This window comes from Gadus morhua, chromosome 16 (genome assembly GCF_902167405.1).
Source record: "Gadus morhua chromosome 16, gadMor3.0, whole genome shotgun sequence".
Classification (NCBI taxonomy): Eukaryota; Metazoa; Chordata; class Actinopteri; order Gadiformes; family Gadidae; genus Gadus; species Gadus morhua.
Window position 1 is genome coordinate 32,440,432 of NC_044063.1, and position 23,454 is coordinate 32,463,885.

A 23,454-nucleotide genomic window follows, 5' to 3' on the forward strand; every position below is an offset into this window, starting at 1 on the left:
TCCGTCCCCATTCAAAGTCAATGGGGATCAGTCAACGGACGGAGGTAGTGGGCACGGGGCGTTACGGCTGCGGCACGGAACGGTTGCGACTCTGCCCTGCTTGCATTTCTACTGGGCGCGTTACGGCAGCGCCACGTGCGTTGCGAGCCAGCCGTATTCACGCGAGATCACGAGATCACGCGATAAATCCTAAACCTAATGTACTCAACTTCCACTCCCAAAACGACTGCAATTAAGTGCCACGCTTTGACCTTCCGGCCATTGCCCGAAAATTGACCGGATGCTCTATGGCTTTTACTTTTTCACTTCCTGCCCGGCTCGATCTGCTCTGTTGAAATTGACGCGGTTCTGCAACGGCTTGCGGCAAAAATAGAAATGCTACGGAATGATAGCGCTGCGGCACGGCGAGCCGCTCCTGGGACGCTGCTGAGACGTTCCGCAGCTGCGCCCCGTGGAAATGGTCTCATTGATTAGAGTGGAACCTTGGCTGCGGTGACCGCGGCCAAGACGTGCCGCAGCCGTAACGTTGCCGTAACGCGTCCGGTGAAATCAGGCCTTTACGACGCTCTCTCTGGCTCGCAGAGAGCGTCTTCCTTCTCTCTCTCCAACCCCACTGAAAGACAAGCAGGCACATAAATACACACTTCCTAATTGGGTCAGATTGCAGACACCTGTCCGCAATCAGACCCCATCACCCCAGCAGACCCGGTGCTCCATACTCCCCCTGCAGGCCAGACGCCTCCCCACCTCCACAATTAGGCTATCATTGAATTCTCCAACCTGTCAAATCCTACTTCACATCTTCTCGGACATTTTCTGTTTCAGAGCGGGACGGCTAGCTTCACCAGTGAGTCCTCAGTTCATGGACCTATTTTAAAAGCCTTATATTTTATCAAGGGATAATTAAAGAGACAAGGGCCCTTAATGGGGGTGCGGGCAGCCAATGAAGCTCAGTTCACTGGCCTCCGCAACTTATGGGATGGTATTGATTGATTTTGAGTGCTTGTAGTTTTTGGGGACTGTTCAAGTCACGTTTCAGTAGTCTTCATTTTGTTATGAATAATATGTTATGTTATTAAAGTGGCAGTGTGGCTTTGCTTTACCCAGGGACTTTATTTCTACTTCTGGCCTGGGGATTACCAAACAGCCCAAAAAGAAGTGGAATAATTTAAGGGGCAGATACAAAGTAAGAATAAGTGTTTATCTGCTTTGTATTATATACTTATAGAGCTTTCCAGGGATTCCTTCAAAATTTACCTTTAAATAGAGTTTTAAATAAAGTGTACTTAAGTGTGATTACGTGAGAATAATTTGACAGTGCAGTATTGAATACCAGGAGCTTAGGGACCTGCCCACCGGCAGAAGGGTAGGGGCTGGTACAGCTACTGCTGCCTGGCAGTGATATGGTGCAATGGATGCTGCCTTCCAGGGGCAGCACTTCAGTCCCCCCGGTTTTTGCAAACATGACTGCCACTACAGGTGGAGTAGTAAGCACACCGGCTTCTACCTCCTACCTCTGGCTTCTACACCGGCTTCTAAGCCAAGAGAAGTAGCAGCAGAAAGAGACCTAGGGGCAGTCTGCTGGAGCTTTTGAGGGAGCAGGGAGAATGGGAAGAGGAGAGAGAGAGAGAGGCAGAGAGAGAGAGAGGCAGTGGCGAGAGAGGAGAGGGAGAGGGCGGCAGCAATAAGGGCTGAACGGTACCTGTCCCTGTTTGAGCAATTGATTGATTTTTTTTTAATAAATCTAGTTCATCCGCTACTTCATAGCAACAGTGTATTTCTATATTTTTGCATTTCACAAGTATACTGGAGTGTTACACAAGGACTTCAGGAGGTAAGAGTTTCAAGAAGAAAATCGCTGCTTTATTAAGCATAACATTGCAACCAAAAAACATAAACAACTTATTTACACATCAAAACTGGAGTTAACATTACTGAACCGATTGAGCAAGTAAACTACATACAAAGGAGAATATAACATTTGTCATTACAAATATGGACATTAATTTACAAAGCAAGGAATAAATACAAGGTGTGTGTGTGCATGTTCGTGTGTGTGTGTGTGTGTGTGTGTGTGTGTGTGTGTGTGTGTGTGTGTGTTTGTTCATGTTCTCCCAGGCAAATGTCCATTCCTGCAGGAGCAGAAACCTGGGCAGCAAGCCTCGCAAACAGAGACCGGATCTCCAGATACTGCAGGAAGATGGCCCACCAGTGGGTTTTGAGGATCCTGAACGACCTCTCCACAATGTTACGCCCTCTGGCATTGTGCCTGTTGTAGCCTCAACATGACCTGGTAATAAAAATTCACATGGATGTAATAGTGTCACCACACTAACAATTTGTTTCTGTGCATGTGTGACAGAAGAGAGGGTTCTTACCGGCTACAGGGTGTCGGTATGGCATCATGATGGCCACGGGCGCTGCAGGCATGGTTACCCTCAGTAGTAGATAATAGACCCCAAAAAGGCACATTCCTGAGGGCTTCAGCTTCCGGTCAGGGTGTGAGGGTGGGGGCCACAACCCCCCTTCCGTTTCCGGTCTGTGGGGGATTGCGAAGGGTGGGGGCCTCTTTGGAGGTGGTTCGATGGGGTGGGTCCCTGTGTGTGTGTGTGTGTGTGTGTGTGTGTGTGTGTGAGACAGCCTGATTTACAGTTGTAGCGACCGGGGTGGGGTTGGGGGTGCAATATAAAAACGAGTGTTGGTATGGCCTCACGACATTACAACCACACCATAGCCCAGCCACAGACAGCGTTTCATATCAACATACTCCACACGACCAGCGAAAGTGTCGTGTTCATAGACATTGAAAATCAACCACCTTTGGGTATGTCCGGCTATCATACACCTCAATCAAACCTTGCTTCTAATAAAAAAAAAAAACATGCCTCAATTAGAAGAATGAGACCTGTCTTAGGTGTGAAAGACCAGCGTACCGAAGTGTCATTCAGGCATAATATGGACATATTATGTCCTATTAAAAGCAAAAGACTGTGATGATGAGATGCGTATGTATACAGAAGATTGGGTACGTTTCCGTGTAAAGGTATGCCCTGAGCTGGATGCTGAACGGTGGGTATCTACACAGAGACCCTGTGTCACCCAATGGAGATGGGCTTATGGAGATGTGTTATACCGCATGGATTAAGCGATGCGTTGATCCAAGGGTATTACCGGAGGCCCGGTTTTGCCCTGGGACAGTGCTGTAAAATCTGTCGATTGTTTTGAAACTATCTTTTTTATCCAGTAGTGGGATTTGCCCTCGATACTCTCGATTTTTGAGAAGATAGACAGAGTGGTAAAGAAGTACCTGTGTCCCTCCACTGAGTGGTACCCCAATACCCCAAGGAGCATGTGTGCTACTAAGGATGTTAAAAAACAGCTATTTTTATCAGATGCTGGTGAAGAGGGTTCACCAGATCACCGCGATGGTGGTATTGTGCTGGATGGGTTGGATGCAACAGGCCACTAGCTATAGAAAATGGTGAATATATATATCATTAATATATTATTATGTGTGTGTGGTGTGTAAGTCTTATGTATTTTTGTTTTATGTTGCGCAGAACAGGTGTATGCTGATCATCCCCCACATGAAGAAGCCAACACAGAGTGCGGTTATTTAAATTGTGTACAACCCGAACATGGTTTTGACAAACGACTGGATTGAATCTGACCTTACTGCCACATCGGGGGCCCGACAGTGAGCCGGTTACAGATTTGGGTATTGGAGCAGGTGGATGGCCCGGAAGGAAGGTCCGTTCAGACTGTTGGGGGTGCGCGTACAACTGTCCGAGTCAACAATGCCATACATGCCTGTATGCCATCTCAGTATCATTACGAAACCCATTACGATGATATGTGTTGTGTTGGGTAGATATCCCTTCCAGATACTTTTAGAAACTATTTAAAAAAACACAACGGGTCTATCGATTGGCACCTGAAAAAATCATAAGTGTATCTGAATCTATGCTATGTGATCTGCTGTCCGAAACCTATGTTATGGATAAATTGGACGAGATAGGCAGAAAATATGTGGCCCCTGAACACCAGAGTGAGATAATTGAAGCAACGCGGTTGTGGCATCGTACATTGGAGTGGCATCGTGCGTTGTAGGTTACATACCGTAATTTATAATGGGTAATTTGATTTATTTTGCTTATGATGTGTTTAGTGATTCTGTATCAAATAGGCTTGCTGTTTTGATTCATAGTATGGTAGCAAATGATGCTTTTATCAATCATAATACTTTTATCAGACGTGTGTATAAGGATTGTACGGAACCCGTAAAGGGTCATGAAAAAAAAAAGAAAAGTATCCCGTGAGCACGAGAAAGTATCTCGTGCGCACGAGAAAGTATCTCGTGCGCACGAGAAAGTATGTTGTGCGCACGAGAAAGAATCGTAGGCCTACTCATATCACTGGCAGTGTGTGTGTGTGTGTGTGTGTGTGTGTGTGTGTGTGTGTGTGTGAGAGCTACCTGCGATAAGAAAGTAGTGTATCAAATAGAGGAAATCTGAATGGGTATTTTAAATATTCCAGTTAATCCTTCCAGTTGCGTTTAACCCAGTAGTTCATATGAGGAACAATTGTCTACAAATCCATTTATCTTCCAGACATCGAACAAGAATCCACAAAGACACATTGCTTTAAAAGTAAAACCAGTTGTAGGTATATAATTTATTTATTCACAAGTATATACTTATAACTGCGACTGTTAAAAAGTGACACATCACATTATCAACTGTAAGCATAAATATCATTTTTTGTTTAATCTCTCTTGAAACTTGTTAAATTAACCAACTGAAAACAGTTATGGGTCATTTTCAGCACCACTGTATAGTACATTCTCCATATTGCATCAGGATATAAAAATATACTGATATTGTGATCTTTTTTTCTTGAAAACATTCTTTCCATGTTGTTCAATGGCAAAGAAACAAGAAGAAGAGGAAGAAAGGATCTTGTGCTGCAAGTAAAAGTCCTCATTGTCAGCATGTTGTCTTCTAATATGTTCATACACAATATGTCCATTCATTCATGTATTCACAGTACTGTTAAAACATCATTAGCAGTGGGAAAAAAAAGACTACAAATAAAAAAACTATAACAACAGAGTATTATGGTGTCTCTTAGACAGTGCAACACTCACAGTGCCACCGGCCTCCCGAGAGAGAGAGAGAGAGAGAGAGAGAGAGAGAGAGGGAGAGAGAGAGAGAGAGAGAGAGAGAGAGAGAGAGAGAGAGAGAGAGAGAGAGAGAGAGAGAGAGAGAGAGAGAGAGAGAGAGAGAGGGAGAGAGAGAGAGAGAGAGAGAGAGAGAGAGAGAGAGAGAGAGAGGGAGAGAGAGAGAGAGAGAGAGAGGGAGAGAGAGAGAGAGAGAGAGAGAGAGAGAGAGAGAGAGAGAGAGAGAGAGAGAGAGAGTGAGAGAGAGAGAGAGAGAGAGAGAGAGAGAGAGAGAGAGAGAGTGAGAGAGAGAGAGAGAGAGAGAGAGAGAGAGAGAGAGAGAGGGAGAGAGAGAGAGAGAGAGAGAGAGAGAGAGAGAGAGAGAGAGAGGGAGAGAGAGAGAGAGAGAGAGAGGGAGAGAGAGAGAGAGAGAGAGAGAGAGAGAGAGAGGGAGAGAGAGAGAGAGAGAGAGAGAGAGAGAGAGAGAGAGAGAGAGAGAGGGAGAGAGAGAGAGAGAGAGAGAGAGAGCATGTTATAACGTAAAGGAGTGTGGTACCGCAGTGGAAGGGCTGGTAGAGTGAGAGTGTAACATCGGAACCATCATTGCAGGAACTGTCAACATAGAATATCTCAAATAACGCCATGGCAATTAATAATGAATAACAATGTCATGATAACCTTGTGATAATGAGGGACATTGCAGATAAACAAAACTAGAACATACAAAAAGATCCAAATCAAAACACAAAAAGCCAAAATTAGAGACATTTCTTGGGGAGAAAATGTCTTAATTTAAATGTTTGAGGCAAACGAGAAGATCCGTTTTTGTGTGAAGTAAAGGCGCTGTTGGGATGAGAGTTCGGTTCATTTTGCAGTGCATAGAGGGAGACTTCTGATCTGTTCAAACACACACACACACACACACACACACACACACACACACACACACACACACACACACACACACACACACACACACACACACACACACACACACACACACACACACACACACACACACTGTTTCAGCGGAATTGGACGATAATGACCAGATGGGTTGAGGAAGAAAATAATGAGATTTATTTATTTTCACTCTATTTGCTTGTGTGTGTGTGTCTGAGTGTGTGTGTGTGTGCATCTGTGTGTATGTCTGTGTGCATTTGCGTGTGTGTCTGTGTCTGTGGCGCCTTGGCCTTCCTGTCGTTCAGCGTCATCGTAGGAGAGGATGAGGGGGGAGATGGGGTTGACGGGGGGGGTTTACATCCGTGAGGAGGAGGCCAGCTCATAGAACAACACGTACGCATCACTACTGCGCACTTGGCTGGAGGACATTGGCGTTACCCTGAGAGAGAGAGAGAGAGAGAGAGAGAGAGAGAGAGAAAGAGAAAGAGAAAGAGAAAGAGAGAGAGAGAGAGAGAGAGATTGACTCAATTAGGTCGCATTCAGGTGTTAATTGTGCTCACCATTGGTCTTTTACCTGCCTATTTTGTGTTGTGTATTAACGTCATCTCATTGACGACCAATTTTCTGCTGCTGTCAGTGTGTTCTTTACACAGAAATTGTGAGGTTTGTGCGTGTCAGAGAGACAGAGGAGAGGTTCCTTGCATGCCACATGACGTCATAGTTAAAGGACAATTCCGGTATTTTGAAGATTGAGCCCCCTTTCTGGTTTGTTTAGGATGAAATAGAGTGGGTGACACCGAAATTTGAACTATTAGTCCTTTCTCGGGTATTGGGCTCATTTTGAATCGCTCCTGCCTGCTTCACAAAGGTTGTCTGTGTGCATACACAAACCTGTCAACCCAGCAACCCTAAACGTTCGTTTTCAAAAATGTGCAAGTAACCGAGTGGTTAGTGGCATTCGTGAAGTTTAAAAAAAAATGATCGGCGCAATATATGGTTTCCATCCGTGTTAGTTGCTAATTGGAACTATTTCTTCAGATACCTCACAACCGCATATAAACTTCCGCACAAGGTCCCACTCCGTGCAGCACCTACTTTCGACTTCCGTCTGCATCTGCCTGCACTTCCCACAGGCACACCACCAATTTCCCGTGAACCTGGGGACCGCTTCAGCCGGAGCTTCAGGCGCCTCCGTAGCCCTAGCCTCCATCTCCCGTAGCTCCTCTTGGGTGAATTCTGGTTCAAACCGATATCCTCTGCCGTCAAAATCAAAATCGAGTGCGTCCTCCAGAAGCCACCTTTCATAATCCATTTTCAGTGATTTTCTATGTGATTTTCCCTAATCCGAGGTGCTCACGGTACAAGACTTCTAACCAACGTAAACAGCCCACCTTTCCGGTTCGGCGGAGTAATATCAGCGAGCAGTAATGAGTCTTCCAACTGAAATCAACTGGCGATAAATGTGCAATAAAACACGACAGAAACCATATATTGCGCTGATAATTTTTTTTTTAACTTCACGAATGCCGCCAACCACTCGGTTACTTGCACATTTTTGAAAACGAACGTTTAGGGTTGCTGGGTTCACAGGTTTGTGTATGCACACAGACAACCATTGTGAAGCAGGCAGGAGCGATTCAAAATGAGCCCAATACCCGAGAAAGGACTAATAGTTCAAATTTCGGTGTCACCCACTCTATTTCATCCTAAACAAACCAGAAAGGGGGCTCAATGTTCAAAATACCGGAATTGTCCTTTAATAATCAGGTTGCGTTTAGGTGTATATTTGTTTATTTATGATTGAAGAAGTATATAATCAATCGGTTTTCTGGCAATATATGTTTTGGGCGGGTTTTTGGGTGATTGGGCATTTTTTTGTATATAGTTGGGCTGGAAATTGCCAATCCTATCTGGCAACACATGCTATCTACACAAATATATGCAATATGCCATATGAGAGCTGAGACTCCAGGGACTCCAATGGTATAAGACTTCATCATTTTGTGAGCATATTGTGATGAACTAGATGTGAAGGAATAAGGTCAATAACATACCTTTCCAAGTTACTACCACACGCACACACACATACACACAAACGGACACACACACACACACAGAAACACATGCAAGCGCAAGCACACACACACACACAGAAAAGCTCAGCTTCTATAGCTGCTTTCACACATACACGCAATTCCTGCCATTAGCCCGCTATTTCGCCGACAGGCCGTATATGTGAACGACATATCCTGACATTGGTATCCTGAAAACATCCTAAAAAAATACTATGCCTGATGTAGTATTTTAGCCGGCGGAAACGTTAATTACCTTATATGTGAATGAGGAGTAGAAAGTCGGCATTTCACACCATTTGAGGGGGCGTGTTGATGACGCTTCGGTCTGCATTTGCATGTCATAGAGTGGCACCCTATACGATAATCAATAATAATCTTTTTCGCTGAATGGTTGAAAAATATTAAAATGTTGGCACTGCTTTTCTGAGTCATTCGTGGTGAATGAACGCTAAATGATAGGTCTTATCGTAACCCTAAAAGTACACATCATACAATAAATTACAATACATGAGCTCACAGCTGCACGCGTCAAAGTGTGAATAAGTGTGAATGACCCTCACTGACGAACCTCGTGATATACAAATGCGGAGAAAAGACGAGGACATCGGTGAAAACGGCTTATATTTTTATCTCAAATGTACACACACTTTATTTGTTTCCAACCATTTTACATTATTTAAATGGTGTGCATGTTGACATTGTTTGCTCCATTTAGATTATGTTCAAATCCCTTCATTTGATATAAGCCAAAAAAACTCTTTACGTCTTAAACTATGCGGCTTTACTAAAACGTATTTTCAACCTCACTTTTAACCCTAACCCTTGCACCACAGTACTCACTGCCTTTTCAGCAGGAAATGCATTTTCTAGTTGGGTATAAAATAGTAAAATGGACAGCAGTGTGTCTTGCTCAGGATCACCTCTTGGCCAAGACAACGCACAGCATTCCACAAACTGTATCATACATTTTTGAGTCTACGGTTCTGCCACTCTGTGTAACCGGTGTGAGCCATCTACTGCTGAATAAACTGACATATAATAATAATAAATCGTATACTTTTGGTATACAACCCATTGGCCCACAATCCGTGTATGGTTCGTTCTTTGAATATTCCAATTTAAAACAAAATCAGAAAAAACAATTACGGTAACAGAGTCATTTTTTGGTTTTTCTGATTTGGTTTTGAAACGGAAAAAGGGCAAAAGGAATTAACAAATACATCTGTGTATGGTTCGTTCTTTTAATATTCAGATTTAAAACAAAATCAGAAAAAACAATTAACAGAGTCGTTTTTCAGTTTTTCTGATTTGGTTTTGAAGCCGAAAAAAGGGCGAAAGGAATATACAAATAAACTGTATTTTTCTGTTTTTTAAAACGAAACGGGGAAAAATGAATAATCCAGTGGCTTGTTTTGTTTGCGTGATATTTAGATAAAACCCTAATGAATGCCGGGAAAAGGGATTAAAAAAGGGATTAAAAAAGAATATTTAAGACGTTTCAAACATTCCATCGAGTCTCTCCATTATACAATGGCCAGCTTTATTGTTTTCCGTGGGAGCCGGCAACTTAGTCTGCGAGTGGACGATCTGAAACTAAATCGGAAACTAGATTTCTTTCCTCGAAGGTTGTGCTCCACACAGAACCTCCTCACCGTCATAACGGAGCACTTCGGGGCACCAGATTGCTTTAGAGCGGTACTGAACGCGTCGTGTGTCTTTCCAGCGTCAAATAGTTCACGAATAAAATCACCATAAGGTTCAAGTGCGGCCATAACTAAGGCTAAATATAATTAGACAGCTGGTTTAGGTGGTCAAAAGGAATAAACAAATAAACTGCATTTTATTTGTGTTTGTGTGTTTTGTGTGTTGGTTTTTTAAACCCGAAACAGAAAAACAAAAACAAAAATAGAATAAGCAGCGAATAAAAAAGAGCCAACCACCTAAACCAGCAATAGACTGTCCAATTATATTTAGACTTAGTTATGGCCGCACTTGAACCTTATGCAGATTTTATTCGTGAACTATTTGACACTGAAAAGACACACGACGCGAGGTTCTGTGTGGAGCACAACCTTCAAAGAAGAAATCTAGTTTCCGATTTAGTTTCAGATCGTCCACTCGCAGACGAAGTCGCCGGCTCCCACGGAAAACAATAAAGCTGGCCATTGTAGAATGCGAGAGACTCGATGGAACGTTTGAAACGTCTTTATATGTATTTTTTTTAAATCTGCGTGCCCTTTTCTCTGCATTCATTGCAGTTTTATCTAAATATCCCGCAAACAAAACAAGCAACTGGATTATTTAGTTTTCCCGTTTTGATTTAAAAAACTGAAAAATACTGTTTATTTGTTTATTCCTTTTGCCCTTTTTCGGTTTCAAAACCAAATCAGAAAAACCAAAATACGATTTTTTTTTTCTGACTTTGTTTTAAATCTGAATATTCGAAGAACGAACCATACACAGATTATTATTGCCCACAACTACAACGTGTTTTGATTTTTGGAACCGTCAAATTTATATTGAGTTTAGATTGCACACATTCTAAATAGATCAATTGCAAAGAGCCTGTTTTATGAAATATCATGTTGATATTTATTTATTTTTTGGTGGAGAAAGCAAAGATTTCCGATGAGCTAAATTTCCCTGACATTTGGGCTGAAAGGGATCCAACACAACCTGGTGCAACATCAGACTTCCTACAACTCTCAATCCAAAACGCATGTTTGAAAATCTCATTGTGAATCCTAGCTGAAATACTCAAATGTATTGATCCACAAATGGAGAACATCCTGCTGTGTGTGTCTTGTGGAGGCGTACCTGGAGTCATTGAAGCTGTACCATTCGCCTGAGGTGGGGTTGCGACAGTAGGCCGTGTAGTGGCCGCCCATGGTGGTGCCTGAGTGGTTGGACACGGCATACAGGTTGTACACGGCATTGGCTGAACACACACACACACACACACACACACACACACACACACACACACACACACACACACACACACACACACACACACACACACACACACACTTAGTGGACTTCCAAAAGTTGCATAAACAACCCTTGTTTTTATTCGATTTTGGATTTATGCGTTTACACAAAATAAATCATGCCATAGGACATCATGGGCAATCCATTATTTAACTAATTAAATGGTTTTATATGCAAAGAAAGAAAATAAATGTGGAGGTGAGATAGGAACCCCTGGTGGCTTATTTAAAACCCACACACAATGTCTAAACAAAAATAAAATCACTTATTTAAAGCACTTTGGAGGGCAATCCAAAGTTTGTAACATTATACACAGGCAAAAGCACTAAAAACAAACGATAAAAGACAGTAATAGCAAAATTAAAGAAGATAAAAGCAATGGCAAAGGTAGGATATTTTCTTAGATTTAAAAGTAGTCAGAATGTCTGTAGTCTTTACTGGCAGTTTGTTCTACATTTGAGTGGTAAGGAAGCTAAAGGCAGCTTCACCATGTTTAGTTGGACACTGCAGTACCAGCCGGACCTAGTGGTCTGTTGTACGGGGACAGGAGTGTGATAAGTATTTTGGTGCCCGCACCGTTGAGTGATTTATGGACAATCAGTAGGGTTTGTTAGTGGATCTGTGAGATACTGGTAGTCAATGTAGTGATGAAATAACTGGAATTATATGATGAGCTTTTTGGTCCTCATAATGGACCATAATTAAAGTAACATCCCTGGCAGCAGTATTCAGGATCAGCTGGATCTTTTCTGAAGTCTTAGACAAACCCGGTCAGTCAGAGGGCGTTTTGCTAAATGCGCACTGCATTTTTTGTTGAATCCTTCAGTTAAAATAAAAGCATCTTGCTGGCCTTTTGTTCATTGTTAATAAAGAACTCAATCCTGCTTAGACCATGTTTCTCAAAATCATCTTTTGACATCAAGCCTTTGATCCTTATACTTTGAAGATGATACAAAGCAGATTCTGCTATTGATTTAATTTAGGTCTGTAACCAGAAAACAACAGCTTGAGCTTAATTTTTAATCTTCAAGGACTATAAAAGTGAGAACACACTTCAAATCTTTATTCACTGGCCCCCCTGAAAATGAATTCAGATTTCTCATTTAACTGGAGAACTTTTTGAAACATCTAGCTACTCTATTGCGTAATGTCCCAGGGAGTCAATTGAACTGGATTCACTGGGTGAGTGAGAGATATATATTTGTGTGTCATCTGCATACTCGTGATATGAAACGTTTATGTATGATCTCGTAACATATGGGTAATGAGGTGTATTACTTACTATTATCTTTCCTAAGAATTGTCCAGACTTGTGTGTGTGATTGAGAAGCGTTTAAACAGAAGACTAAGGCTGATACTCACTGCTGTTCCCTGAGGCAAACTCCCGCAGGTCCAGCTCCTTCATGGGGAAGTTGACGTAGGTGGAGAGTTTGCTTGTTCTGCGGGCCTCAGAGAAGCGCTTAAGGTCTGGGAAACCACGGGCAGTCAAGGAACACAGTGTCAACTTAATTTAGAGGCTCATAGATGCCCCACTGTGTGTTATATGTATATAATCATTGTTTTATGTTTTAAAAAGAAAAAGAAAAGACTAACAAGGAGAAATAATGTTAAAAGGGATCTCTAGTACAACGTTCCGTGCTGGATATCAGATTATAGATAATTGACCCACGTGGTTTTACTATACATGTTCATGTATGAATCAAAGATGTTTTAAAGTGTATGTAAATCAGCTCTTTGAGCTGGAAACTGAACATTATGAGATAAAAAGTTTTGGGCTGAAAGTCCTAAGAAGGTTGTATTCTACAGGTTGTATCCCCAAGGTTATCAAAAAATGTCTAATTGGTTAAATAAAATAAAAAAGATCTCGAATATAAAAATGTAGGAAGAATACATGCAATACATGCTTATCTATCACCTTTCCACAACACCAAACAGGCCATTCAAATAAATCCCCAGTGCTGATTTAAAGTGATAATTACGGCTGGTTGGTCAGTTATCAAGGAATAACTTTCCTTTGATATCGTCTCTCAGCAGTCAAATCAAGAAAAGTCATGAAATGCTTGAAAATGCTACCATTAATTTTACTTCTACAAATTTATCAGAGTAATAGTAGTTCAATGAGGTTAGTGGGATTCTCTTTCCAAATCTGCTTTCAGTTGTTTGACTGAGGGAGTCTGAGAGCAAGCAGCGCATCGCATCCATACTCAGCTAACAAATGTCTCCAAAGACCTGGAATCCATTATAAATTCTCATGGAGCAATCAAATGAAGTTATAAAAAAAGTCCCTATTGCAACCACAAAGAGGAAAAGGATACGGAGCACGAGGATCTTGGGGAACCTTTGTACCGTAAACTTCTTGGTGCACCGTCGCCTGGCTTTACATCTGTAGCAGGTCTGTGAAGAGGGAAGAACAGCTCATGGGTACAGCTGCTGTATGGACGATTTGAGAGTTGTAAAGAGAGCAGTAGAGAGAAGACAAAGCGCAGGATCTAGAAATCCCAATCATCGGCCCTCCCTCTCTGCTACATTTATATTTAGGGGATTATGCTGACGCTTTTATCCAAAGCGACAACCATTCAATCACACATTCACACACTGACAGCGGAGTCGACCATGCAGGGTGACAGCTGGCTCGTCAGGAACAGTAGGGGACAGGCGTCTTGCTCTGGGACACCTCAGCACTCAGCTTGGAGGAGCCGGGGATCAAACTAGCATCCTTCCCGTTACCAGTCAACCCGCGCTACCTCCTGAGGTACCGTATCCTGACTGACTGCATCACCGCCTGGTACGGCAATTGCACCGCCCTCAACCGTAAGTGCTTTCAGAGGGTGGTGAAAACTGCCAAGCACATCACCAGGACGGAGCTGCCATTCATGGAGGACCTCTACACTCAGTGGTGCAGTACGAAGACTAACGATAGTTATGTTATTATAACTATTATAGTTCTATGATTGTAGGCGTAGCCGTCTAGGCTTCGCCTTATGGGCTTGTCCCGTGAAATTTTCAAACTATGCACCAATCAGCGTGGGCACCACCCACATTTCCCACGGTATCGTGTCTATATAACGCGGTATATACCGTCGCTCATCCTCCACGCTTTTCTTTCAGCATTTGGAGGGTACAGCAGGTGAGAAACTAGATGGCTACGCCTACAATCGTAGAACTAGAGTTATAATAACATAACGATCGTTCTATTTCATGTAGGCTACGCCGTCTAGGCTTCGCCTTATGGGCTAAGGTGAAGCTGTGAGCGGAGCACGATCAATGTACTCCTGCTGGACCCCAATCAAAACGACTTAAGTCACCAGAGCACATTAAGACTCAAAAAGCCAAGGAACTGTAAAACACAACAGCTTAATAAAAACCAATTCCTCCTAGATCAAGCAAGGCAATGATCAAGAGAGAAAAAAGTGAGTCTATAAAGACTCCGGCTCTAATCCGTGCTTCATGGAACCCATGAAAATGAAAAGAAAAACCAGAGCAACACGGTTTCCATTAGGTCCGCTACCACCGGGGGCAGAGCTACGGAATCCGGCTCTCCAATAAGGGGTCTCTCTCGGCCGTTTCTTATTTGAAAGAAACGGCGGGAGTGCCATACTGGCAAACAAAACCACCTGACAATTGGCGGGCCAATAGAAAAACCCCCTAGCCTGTTTTTCATTTGAAAAACGGTGGGAGAGTAAGACTGGTAGTCAAGTCCCCGAAACGCCCTTGAGTAGAGCCGTTGAAGCGGCCACGCTCCGTGCAGAGTGAGCTTTAACGCCCAACGGTGGCGCCAAGCCCTGCCGAGAGTAGGCTAAGCAAACACCCTCACATATCCAGCGAGGAAACCGCTGCTTAGAGAGAGCGCGGCCCCTGCTAACTCACAAATAACTGTTGTGTGGAGCGGAACGCGGCCGAGCGATTCACGTACATAGCCAATGCCCGAACCGGGCACAGGAGATGCAACTCCGCCTCCGCCTCACTAGAATGAGGCGGTGGGTGAAAAGCCTTAAGCACAATATCCCTCGACCGAAAAAAACTATTAATGTTCTTCGGGAGGAACGCAGGATTAGGTCTGAGCAACGCGAAGGAGCTGTCCTCGTTTAGCAAGAAGCAACTCGGGCTGACACCGGCCCGCTTGGCAGAAACCAAGGCAAACAAGAGCGCCGTCTTAAAGGACAGGGCTTCCAAAGGGGCCTGAGAAAGAGGCTCGAAAGGATCCCTGGACAATCCGCGCAACACATGGGGAGATCCCAGCGTGGTGTAAGCACAGGTGAAAACAGGCCCAACCCGTCTAGCCCCACGCAAGAATCTCTTGACCAATTGATGGCTGAAGACCGGTCCACCATCACAGCCTGCATGGCCAGCCGAAACGGCTGCCGCATAGACCTTGATAGTGGAGAAGGCCAAACCTTTCTCCAATAAGTTTTGCAGAAACGAAAGCACGCTTCCCACTTCGCATTGAGATGGGACAGCGTGGTTCCTCTCACACCAATTAGAGAAGGCGCACCACTTCGCCGCATAGAGGGAAGAAGTAAAAGGCGCACAAGCACTCTGAATAGTGTTGATAACCGTCTCAGGCAAACCTTTGCCCTGCAGGATCAACCTCTCAGGAGCCAAACCAACAGCCGTCCCGAGACATCGGGCGGGTGGTGCACCGTCCCGTGGGCCTGTGAAAGTGCATCCGGCCTGAACGGTACTGGCCAAGGCGCCGACCGCGAGAGCGTGGCCAGCTCTGGAAACCACAGAGCTGATCGGTTCTCCGGGGCCACTAATATCAGGGACAGTCTCCCCTGTCTGACCCGTTCCAGAAGAGGAAGGATCAGCTGGAGCGGGGGAAACGCATACAAGAGAGCCCGCGGCCAGTGTGTGTGCCAACGCATCTACCCCCAACGGGGGGAGATCCCGAGGGCTGAGGGAGAACCACCACCTGCAGTGCGTGTTCTCCCTGGACGCGAAGAGGTCTACCTGCGCCGTCCCTAACCTCTGCCAGATCAGTCTGACAATGTCGGGATGTAACCGCCACTCGTCTCGGCGGGGACCGCCTCGAGACATGAGGTCCGCCCCAAAGTTCTGGGCGCCCGCGATATGCAGGGCTCTCAGACTGAGGAGATACTGATGAGCCCAAAGCCAGAGCTCGACCGCCTTTCGGTGGAGAGCAGGGGAGCGGACTCCCCCCTGTCTGTTGATGTACGCCGCCGCCGACACCCTGTCTGTCCTGATCAGAACGTGGCGGCCGCGCACCAGGTGAAAGAAATGCAACAGCACTTGCCTCACAGCGTCGAGCTCCAACACATTTATGTGTGCTGTAGGGGGCGTGCGCCACTCGTCTCCGACCGAGTGAGAGAGGCAAAACCCAGGAAGGAGAGATGGTTTATCACCAACATGGCTTCTCGCGGTCTCCTCTGAGTTGCTCAGAATAAGCAGGTCGTCTAGGTAGAAGAGAATCCTCTTTCCCTGACGCCTGAGCGTTTCAAACGCCGTCTCCACACACTTTGAGAAGGTGCGCGGAGCCAGGGAGTAGCCGAACGGCAGACACTGGTACTCGTACACCATCCCCATAAAGGCAAAGCGGAGAAACTTCCTGTGCGCCTGCCGAACAGGGACGTGGAGGTAAGCATCCTTGAGATCCAGGGATGTGAACCAATCGCCCTCTCTCACACACCGGAGCAACGCTCCGACAGTGAGCATTCTGAACTTCCTCTTGGCAACAAATCTGTTGAACACGCGAAGATCCAGAATAGGTCTCTTTTCCCCTGACTTCTTGGAAACCAGGAAGTAGCGGGAATAAAACCCTAGGTGAGACTCGTGGGGGGGAACGACAGTGATGGCCCCCTTCACCAAGAGACGTGCCACCTCTGCTGCCAGAGCCGTGCTCGCAGCCGGGTCCCGTAGCGTGGTCTCCACCAACCCCATAAAGGGTGGGGGACGACGCTTGAACTGTATGGGATGGCCCCATCTCAACGTGGTGTCCCATCACGATGGCAGAACGCTGCCAACACGCATAGCGGTCGGAGAGAGGGCGAGCCGACAGCTGAGGAAGACCGTCCAGGAATAACCCATATTCCTCGGCCCCTGCCGTCTCCACACGGCAGAACCAAGGGGGGCTTCCCATGAAAGGGAGGAGGCTCAGCGAGAGTAGGAGACGTACCAGAACCAGCCGCTGTAAAAACAACGAGCTGTCTAGACGTCGCGCTCGTGCCCGCTGAACAGGGAGCGAGCCGTTCGGCCGCCGCACCTGTGCGCATGCGCTGTCCGCAGGCTGTAGCCACAGAGCGCAGACCCGTCTCCTCACCTCCCACAAACTGTTGAAGGGAGGTAGAGGGGATAATGTGGGGAACCAGGAGACCGGTACAAGCGGCCGTATCAACGGGCTTGTGCAACGAGTCTCTGATCCGTCCACGAGGCTCCAAGGGACGCCGCTTCTTAGAAGCAGGTGAACCAGAGGCCATGTGAATACGCCGTCCGACCGCCACCCTACAGCCACCGGGCTGAGGGGGGGGAAAGAGGCAACATGGAGGAACGCATCACAAGCGTAGGACGCAGGTGGCCTAAGGAATAACAGTCTGGCCGTGAGAATCGTTCCCGGTTCGGGGCGATTCTCACGGGCTCCTCCCAGCAGCGTTCCGGGGGGCCGCCTCCATGATCAGAACGCCGAATGGGGACGTGGAAGTAAGCATCCTTGAGATCCAGGGATGTGAACCAATCGCCCTCTCTCACACACCGGAGCAACGCTCCGACAGTGATCATTCTGAATTTCCTCGCGGCAACGAATCTGTTGAACACGCGAAGATCCAGAATAGGTCTCTTTTCCCCTGACTTCTTGGAAACCAGGAAGTAGCGGGAATAAAACCCTAGGTGAGACTCGTGGGGGGGGGACGACAGTGATGGCCCCCTTCACCAAGAGACGGGCCACCTCTGCTGCCAGAGCCGTGCTCGCAGCCGGGTCCCGTAGCGTGGTCTCCACCAACCCCATAAAGGGTGGGGGATGACGCTTGAACTGTATGGGATGGCCCCATCTCAACGTGTTGTCCAACCACGATGGTAGAATGCACCGCCGACAATCTGTCTCTGGAGGCAGTCGGGGGACAGCGGCTTTTCGTTAGGGCGCCATCCGGCGCCCGGACAGAGAAGCGCTGCCAGGGGAGGCTCCAGGCGAGGGATCCCCCTCGCCTGAGTATCGGCCCACCCCCCCTCGTTGGTGAAAACCGTGAAGGATTTTCACCGGGGCCTTCAGGGTCGAAGGGTCCCCACCGGCAGCAGTGAACAGGTGCTGCACAGGCGGGAACAGGGGGCACTGGGTAGCCCGCCGGGAAGAAGATGGGGTGCGAAAGCACTCGCCCTGCATATCATCAGATACGGGGACGAGAGGCGGGGCCGGCATGGGACTCCCCTTGATGGCCGCCGCCTCACCCATGATCTCCAGAAGAGATCGGCCATCCGGTGCGGTTTCCCACGTTGGACGACGGTGGCGGTTGGAACCCGGGAGCGGGAAAAACCAGACGCCGAGTTACCGAAGACGTCGTCCATGTCGGCGTCGTTGTCGGCGTCGATGATGCCGTCGTCGTCGTCCAGTCGATGGCGTCAGCGAGGTCCACCACAGGAGAAAAGAAGAGATGCCTGGGGAGGATCCCCTCTTCAGGCAGCTCCCGGCAGGCGACACAGGAGACGGGGGCCGCCATAGCAGCCGCGGCGTGGTCGGCGCCGAGGCACCGAAAGCACGCCAAGTGCCCGTCACCCGGTGCCAGGGAGGCGGGACAGGAGGCGCATAGGGGTCCTGAAAAGGACCTAGCTCCAGGAGCGCTCTCAGGTGGCCCTGAAGAGGGCCGTTTGTCCAAGGCCCCGCCCGAGCCGCTGCCACCGGCTTGGGAGATCCGTTTTGTCAAAGTCATCTTAATGTATTTTCGATTTTCCGCTGATAAGCACAAGTGCTGAAAGAAAAGGGAGGATGAGCGACGGTATAAACCGCGTTATATAGACACGATACCGTGGGAAATGTGGGCGGTGCCCACGCTGATTGGTGCATAGTTTGACATTTTCAGCTGATTGGTGCATAGTTTGAAATTTTAGGCTTCGCCTCATGGGCTTGTCCCATAAGGCGAAGCCTAGACGGCGTAGCCTACATGAAATAGAACCGGAATGTTAAAGACTGATCACCCCAGCAATAAACTTTTCCAGTCGCTGCTGCTGCCGACTGGATGCCTCTGGTGGACGCTACCGCATCCGGTCTCGCACCATCAGACTCAGGGACAGTTTCATCCCAAAGGCCATAAGACTGAGCTACTTAGCTCACCACAGTCGACATCTGTTCAAAAAGGTCTGTTTACATTTTACATCTAAATCTATTTTAAGCTGAATCTATTTTACAAAACCACTCAACTCCACTCAATTCCGAATAAATATTTTTTATTTCACATTATTATATTCCATGTAGAGTATTAAATTTCATTTACAATTATTATTGGGGGTTTCGGTCTCTGAAACGCATTGTTTCTGCAACGTTTCTTTTTCCCTTTCTGTAAAAGTCATACTGCAGCCTATACCAAAATTTTCAGGTGTGGTTACCAATAACCTAGCCTGGCACCGCCCGCCTGCCTACTTCCGCTAAATTTTCATTTCACTTCAGTACTAGGTCTGGGTCTGCTTCATATGAATGCGTTCCTTGGAAGCCCGATTTTTGGCGGTCCAATCAGCGAACAGAGGGCTGAGAACGATGACGTCTCGCACGCCAGTTTCAGTTGTAGTCAGAGGAAGAACAGGAAGACAATGGAGAAGGATACGAGAGAAGCTATTCGGTCTTTTGTGGGATCGCTGCCGAAAATCGATCAATTAAAGCCGGAGCAAGAACAAGCTTTGCTGAGTTTTGTTGGTGACCATGATGTTGTGCCGCTTCTCCCCACCGGGTTCGGGAAAAATCAGTCAATCAAGAACCCCCCACGCATGCACGCACCTCGGATACATTCACACACACGGAAAACGGATCGCTATTTATTTATTTAGCCTATTTATTTATTTATTTTACTGAACACAGCCTCCATGACGATGAACTAGACACGTCAAAAAAATAACTTCACACGGTGTGTCTTTTTACAATTTATTTGTTACCAGCATTCGTAGTGTTGATCAGCAGAGAAATAGTCTGCCAAAGACGTTGACGTCGCTTAGCAACCGAGGAAGCTATTCACCACCGGAAGTTCCGAAGGCCCATGAAAGTCAACGGAGCGTTCAACAGCATTGAGAAGAGCCGTGTAATAAATAACGATAGTCACATTCATTATTCGATATTCTACGTGACTCAGACTATTCGACAATCGTTGCCCATCCCTAGCGTGTACATGTTAAAGTGCTGTACATAGACACGGAGAGCCCTCTCCATAGCCAGAGAGGATCCAATATTTCCGTCAACGACATGGACCTGTTGGTCGACGCAACGGAGACGGCAAGGGCTGTGATTGGTCCTCTAACAAATTCATTTCCGGAATCACTTCTCCGGTTTGACTTTGCACCTTAATTACTTTGTACATTGTTTACTTTGCACCTTAAGGACCAATAACACACCAAACATGATTTGAAAAGCTTTGGAAGTTTATTTACAACACTGCTTACATGGTTTGTAGTAAACATATAAGATAGATCGGGCGGCGAATTGCATTGCATATCCGACATCCCAACGGAGAGCTGCTGAGGTGACACACCAAAATTGTACCGGGGGCGAAAATTGTACTGCCTATGTAATCCGCGTTCGAAAAGTCCACACCGGCCTGGCAAACCCGATCGAATGATTCGACCTGATCATTCGATCGGGTCGAATGATGACGTAGGAAGGTTCATAAACATTCCCGCTCATTAATTGAGCGTCACAAGAAGAAATAACATTAAACAGATAACATTTATTTTACAAATGACATTTATTAGCGTTGCTAACTTTATATTTGTATTGCATTTAATTGTTTAATCGCATCGTATTATCACAAGCTAGCTATATGATACACTTTAAACACTCAGTTTACTAGCTAAATTCAATACAATACAAATATAAAGTAAAAAAGTGTTATCTCTATTATCTTATTTCGTCTTTGGCAACATGAGCGCTAGGGTTGCCGCGGTGTGGACATTTTCACACCGAGTAATCGTGTGAACACCGGTATTACTGGTATAGACGGTATTAACTTTGAAACTATAGGTCAACCGCCATCTTCTCCGTCAACTCTCCTCTCACACTCGGTGACAGCGGCTGGCAGCGCGCCAATTCTCGGCGTCTTATAACGTTCTATATATAATAGTATAATATAATTGTATATATCACAATATCACGGCCAAAAGCTCTGTGCGCCTCCGGATGGCCGTAGCGCGGGGAGCTCATGTAGGGATTGGGCTTCGCGGGGTTTGTTTACCGGCGTTGCTATGATTACCGGTCTTGTAAGGAAGCACGTCAATTCTCGGCGCGACAATTCTCCCGCACAGAGCAGAACTGTGGCCTATTCTACACATTTTAATTTTCTTAATTATAATTATATTATTCTTTTTTTACTGAATTTGTTTTTTATTACTGAAAAAAAGCAAAAAAAAAAACTTGGTGTTGCCGGTATGCAACACCGAGTAAACGGTGTTGGCCTCAACACCGGTAACACCGGTAATAGCGTATACCGCTGCAACCCTAATGAGCGCGAATGTTTTTTGAAACCTGCCTAGCAACGGACCATCGCGTCGAACGCGGATTACGTAGGCGGTGTTCTGCCAATTTCCGCTACCCATCAAATTCTGCTACCTAGTGGTTCTGCGCATGCGCATCTTGAAAAAAACGATCCTGCGTGCGGACCCATCAGTTCCTTTTAGGCTGATAGGGAGTATTTTCTTTAAAACATGTTTTAAACTGCCCAATTATCTTACACATATGTTTAACATTACGCATTTTCACCTCTAAGAACGTAAATATGTGCACACTTCTGATGAATGTCGAAATAAGATCATATATGTGTTATCTTTACGGGTGGGAGCGGAGAAAGATTTTATCGGTTGAGGGGGAGGGGGGGACGACATCTTGTCTTGTTATAACAAGATATTTAGCGTGTTACATCAATTCTAAATGCTTGTGTTTGTAAAGCTATTGGGGAAAGATTGAAACAATCGTTTGACCTCCTGCCTCTGGGAACATTCCCGGACCCGGATGGCTTTGATAAGTCCCTGAAATTAAACCTTAGGAGGTATGCTTCAAAATTCAAGTTAAATGGTGAGTATCTGAAATACATGCTTGTTTATAACGTCTTTGACATTATTTTAAACTACTACTCACCCTATGTACACTGCAAGAATATGGGGAGCATATTTTGATGCTTGTTTATAACGTCTTTATTAAAGTTAGCTGGAGTACGGTATGTGGATAGACCAATCGCCTCTATCAAATAATGCTCCCACTGCAGAATCACATTAACGAAACCACTACTCACCCTATGTACACTAAGAATATGGGGAGCATATTTTGATGCTTGTTTATAACGTCTTTATTTAAGATAGCTGGAGTACCGTATGTGGATAGACCAATCGCCTCTATCAAATAATGCTCCCACTGCAGAATCACATTATTTTAAACCACTTATCACCCTTTTTTCAAAGCAGGTTATTGATGGTTACATGCACATCCTTATTGGAGATCATCAGGCAAGTGGAAATTATATTTATCTAACTTTAGATGTTTATTTAACTATAATTCAGCATTATAAACTTATATTGTTTTAGACAGATGCCTATTCACCAGCTCAGTGCTGTTGTTGCCACATCATTGTTTGGTGGACATTTCATGCCCCTCAAAAAGGTAATTATTTTTTCACATTCATTGTCGGGTGCTGCGACCCAATCTGTAACACTCTAGCATTATTGATTATCAATAACAATAACTAACATTCAATAACTTGGTATTAAATCCATTCCTCAGATGAAGTTTCCAGCGGAAGAAATGTAGATGTGCCCTGTAAATGTTGGGGCTCACTGGATTTTAGTGGTTTGGTTACCTTTCTTTGCATAATTAACAGTGCAATATTATTCACATCAAACACAATTATTTCATGATCATTTTTGCGGGCTACACCTACTGGACTCGTTCTAACTCTGTTAGCCAGCCTGTAACTCAGCGTCTCTCCCTACGTGTTGCAATCATGCATAGATATTTCAATTGAACTCTGATGCATAAGAGCTCATAGTAATTTAGTTATTAGGATCTGCTTAATCAATGTAAATGTCGTAATCTGATGAGAGAATAACATGAATGCACTTAACCTCTTTAGATTGTCAACATGTCAGACAAGGTACTTGTGGTCATGTATCCAATGGGAAACGAAGGTCATCATG

General features: G+C 45.5%; 1 protein-coding gene and 1 long non-coding RNA gene across 12 annotated transcripts in view; one reads left to right on the forward strand and one right to left on the reverse strand.

The window, feature by feature from the left end:
- The first annotated feature begins 629 nt into the window (after window positions 1-629).
- LOC115528870 (uncharacterized) lies at window positions 630-5,271 on the forward strand. Its single transcript, XR_003973390.1, has 2 exons — window positions 630-2,293; window positions 3,561-5,271. It is a non-coding gene; the product is annotated as an uncharacterized LOC115528870 (long non-coding RNA).
- Window positions 5,272-6,078: 807 nt separating this feature from the next.
- usp2a (ubiquitin specific peptidase 2a) overlaps window positions 6,079-23,454 on the reverse strand; it is a 119,397-nt gene continuing 102,021 nt past the window's right edge. For 8 of the 11 annotated variants that reach the window (XM_030381197.1, XM_030381198.1, XM_030381200.1 and 5 more), the window contains 5 exons: window positions 13,443-13,521; window positions 12,490-12,594; window positions 10,954-11,074; window positions 8,390-8,489; window positions 6,079-6,500 (listed from right to left, as the gene is read on the reverse strand). In XM_030381197.1, the coding sequence (XP_030237057.1) occupies window positions 6,465-6,500; window positions 8,390-8,489; window positions 10,954-11,074; window positions 12,490-12,594; window positions 13,443-13,521 (441 nt within the window). In that variant the 3' untranslated portion in view covers window positions 6,079-6,464. The remainder of the gene's footprint in view (window positions 6,501-8,389; window positions 8,490-10,953; window positions 11,075-12,489; window positions 12,595-13,442; window positions 13,522-23,454) is intronic. The other 3 variants (XM_030381202.1, XM_030381204.1, XM_030381203.1) reach the window with 1 other exon arrangement.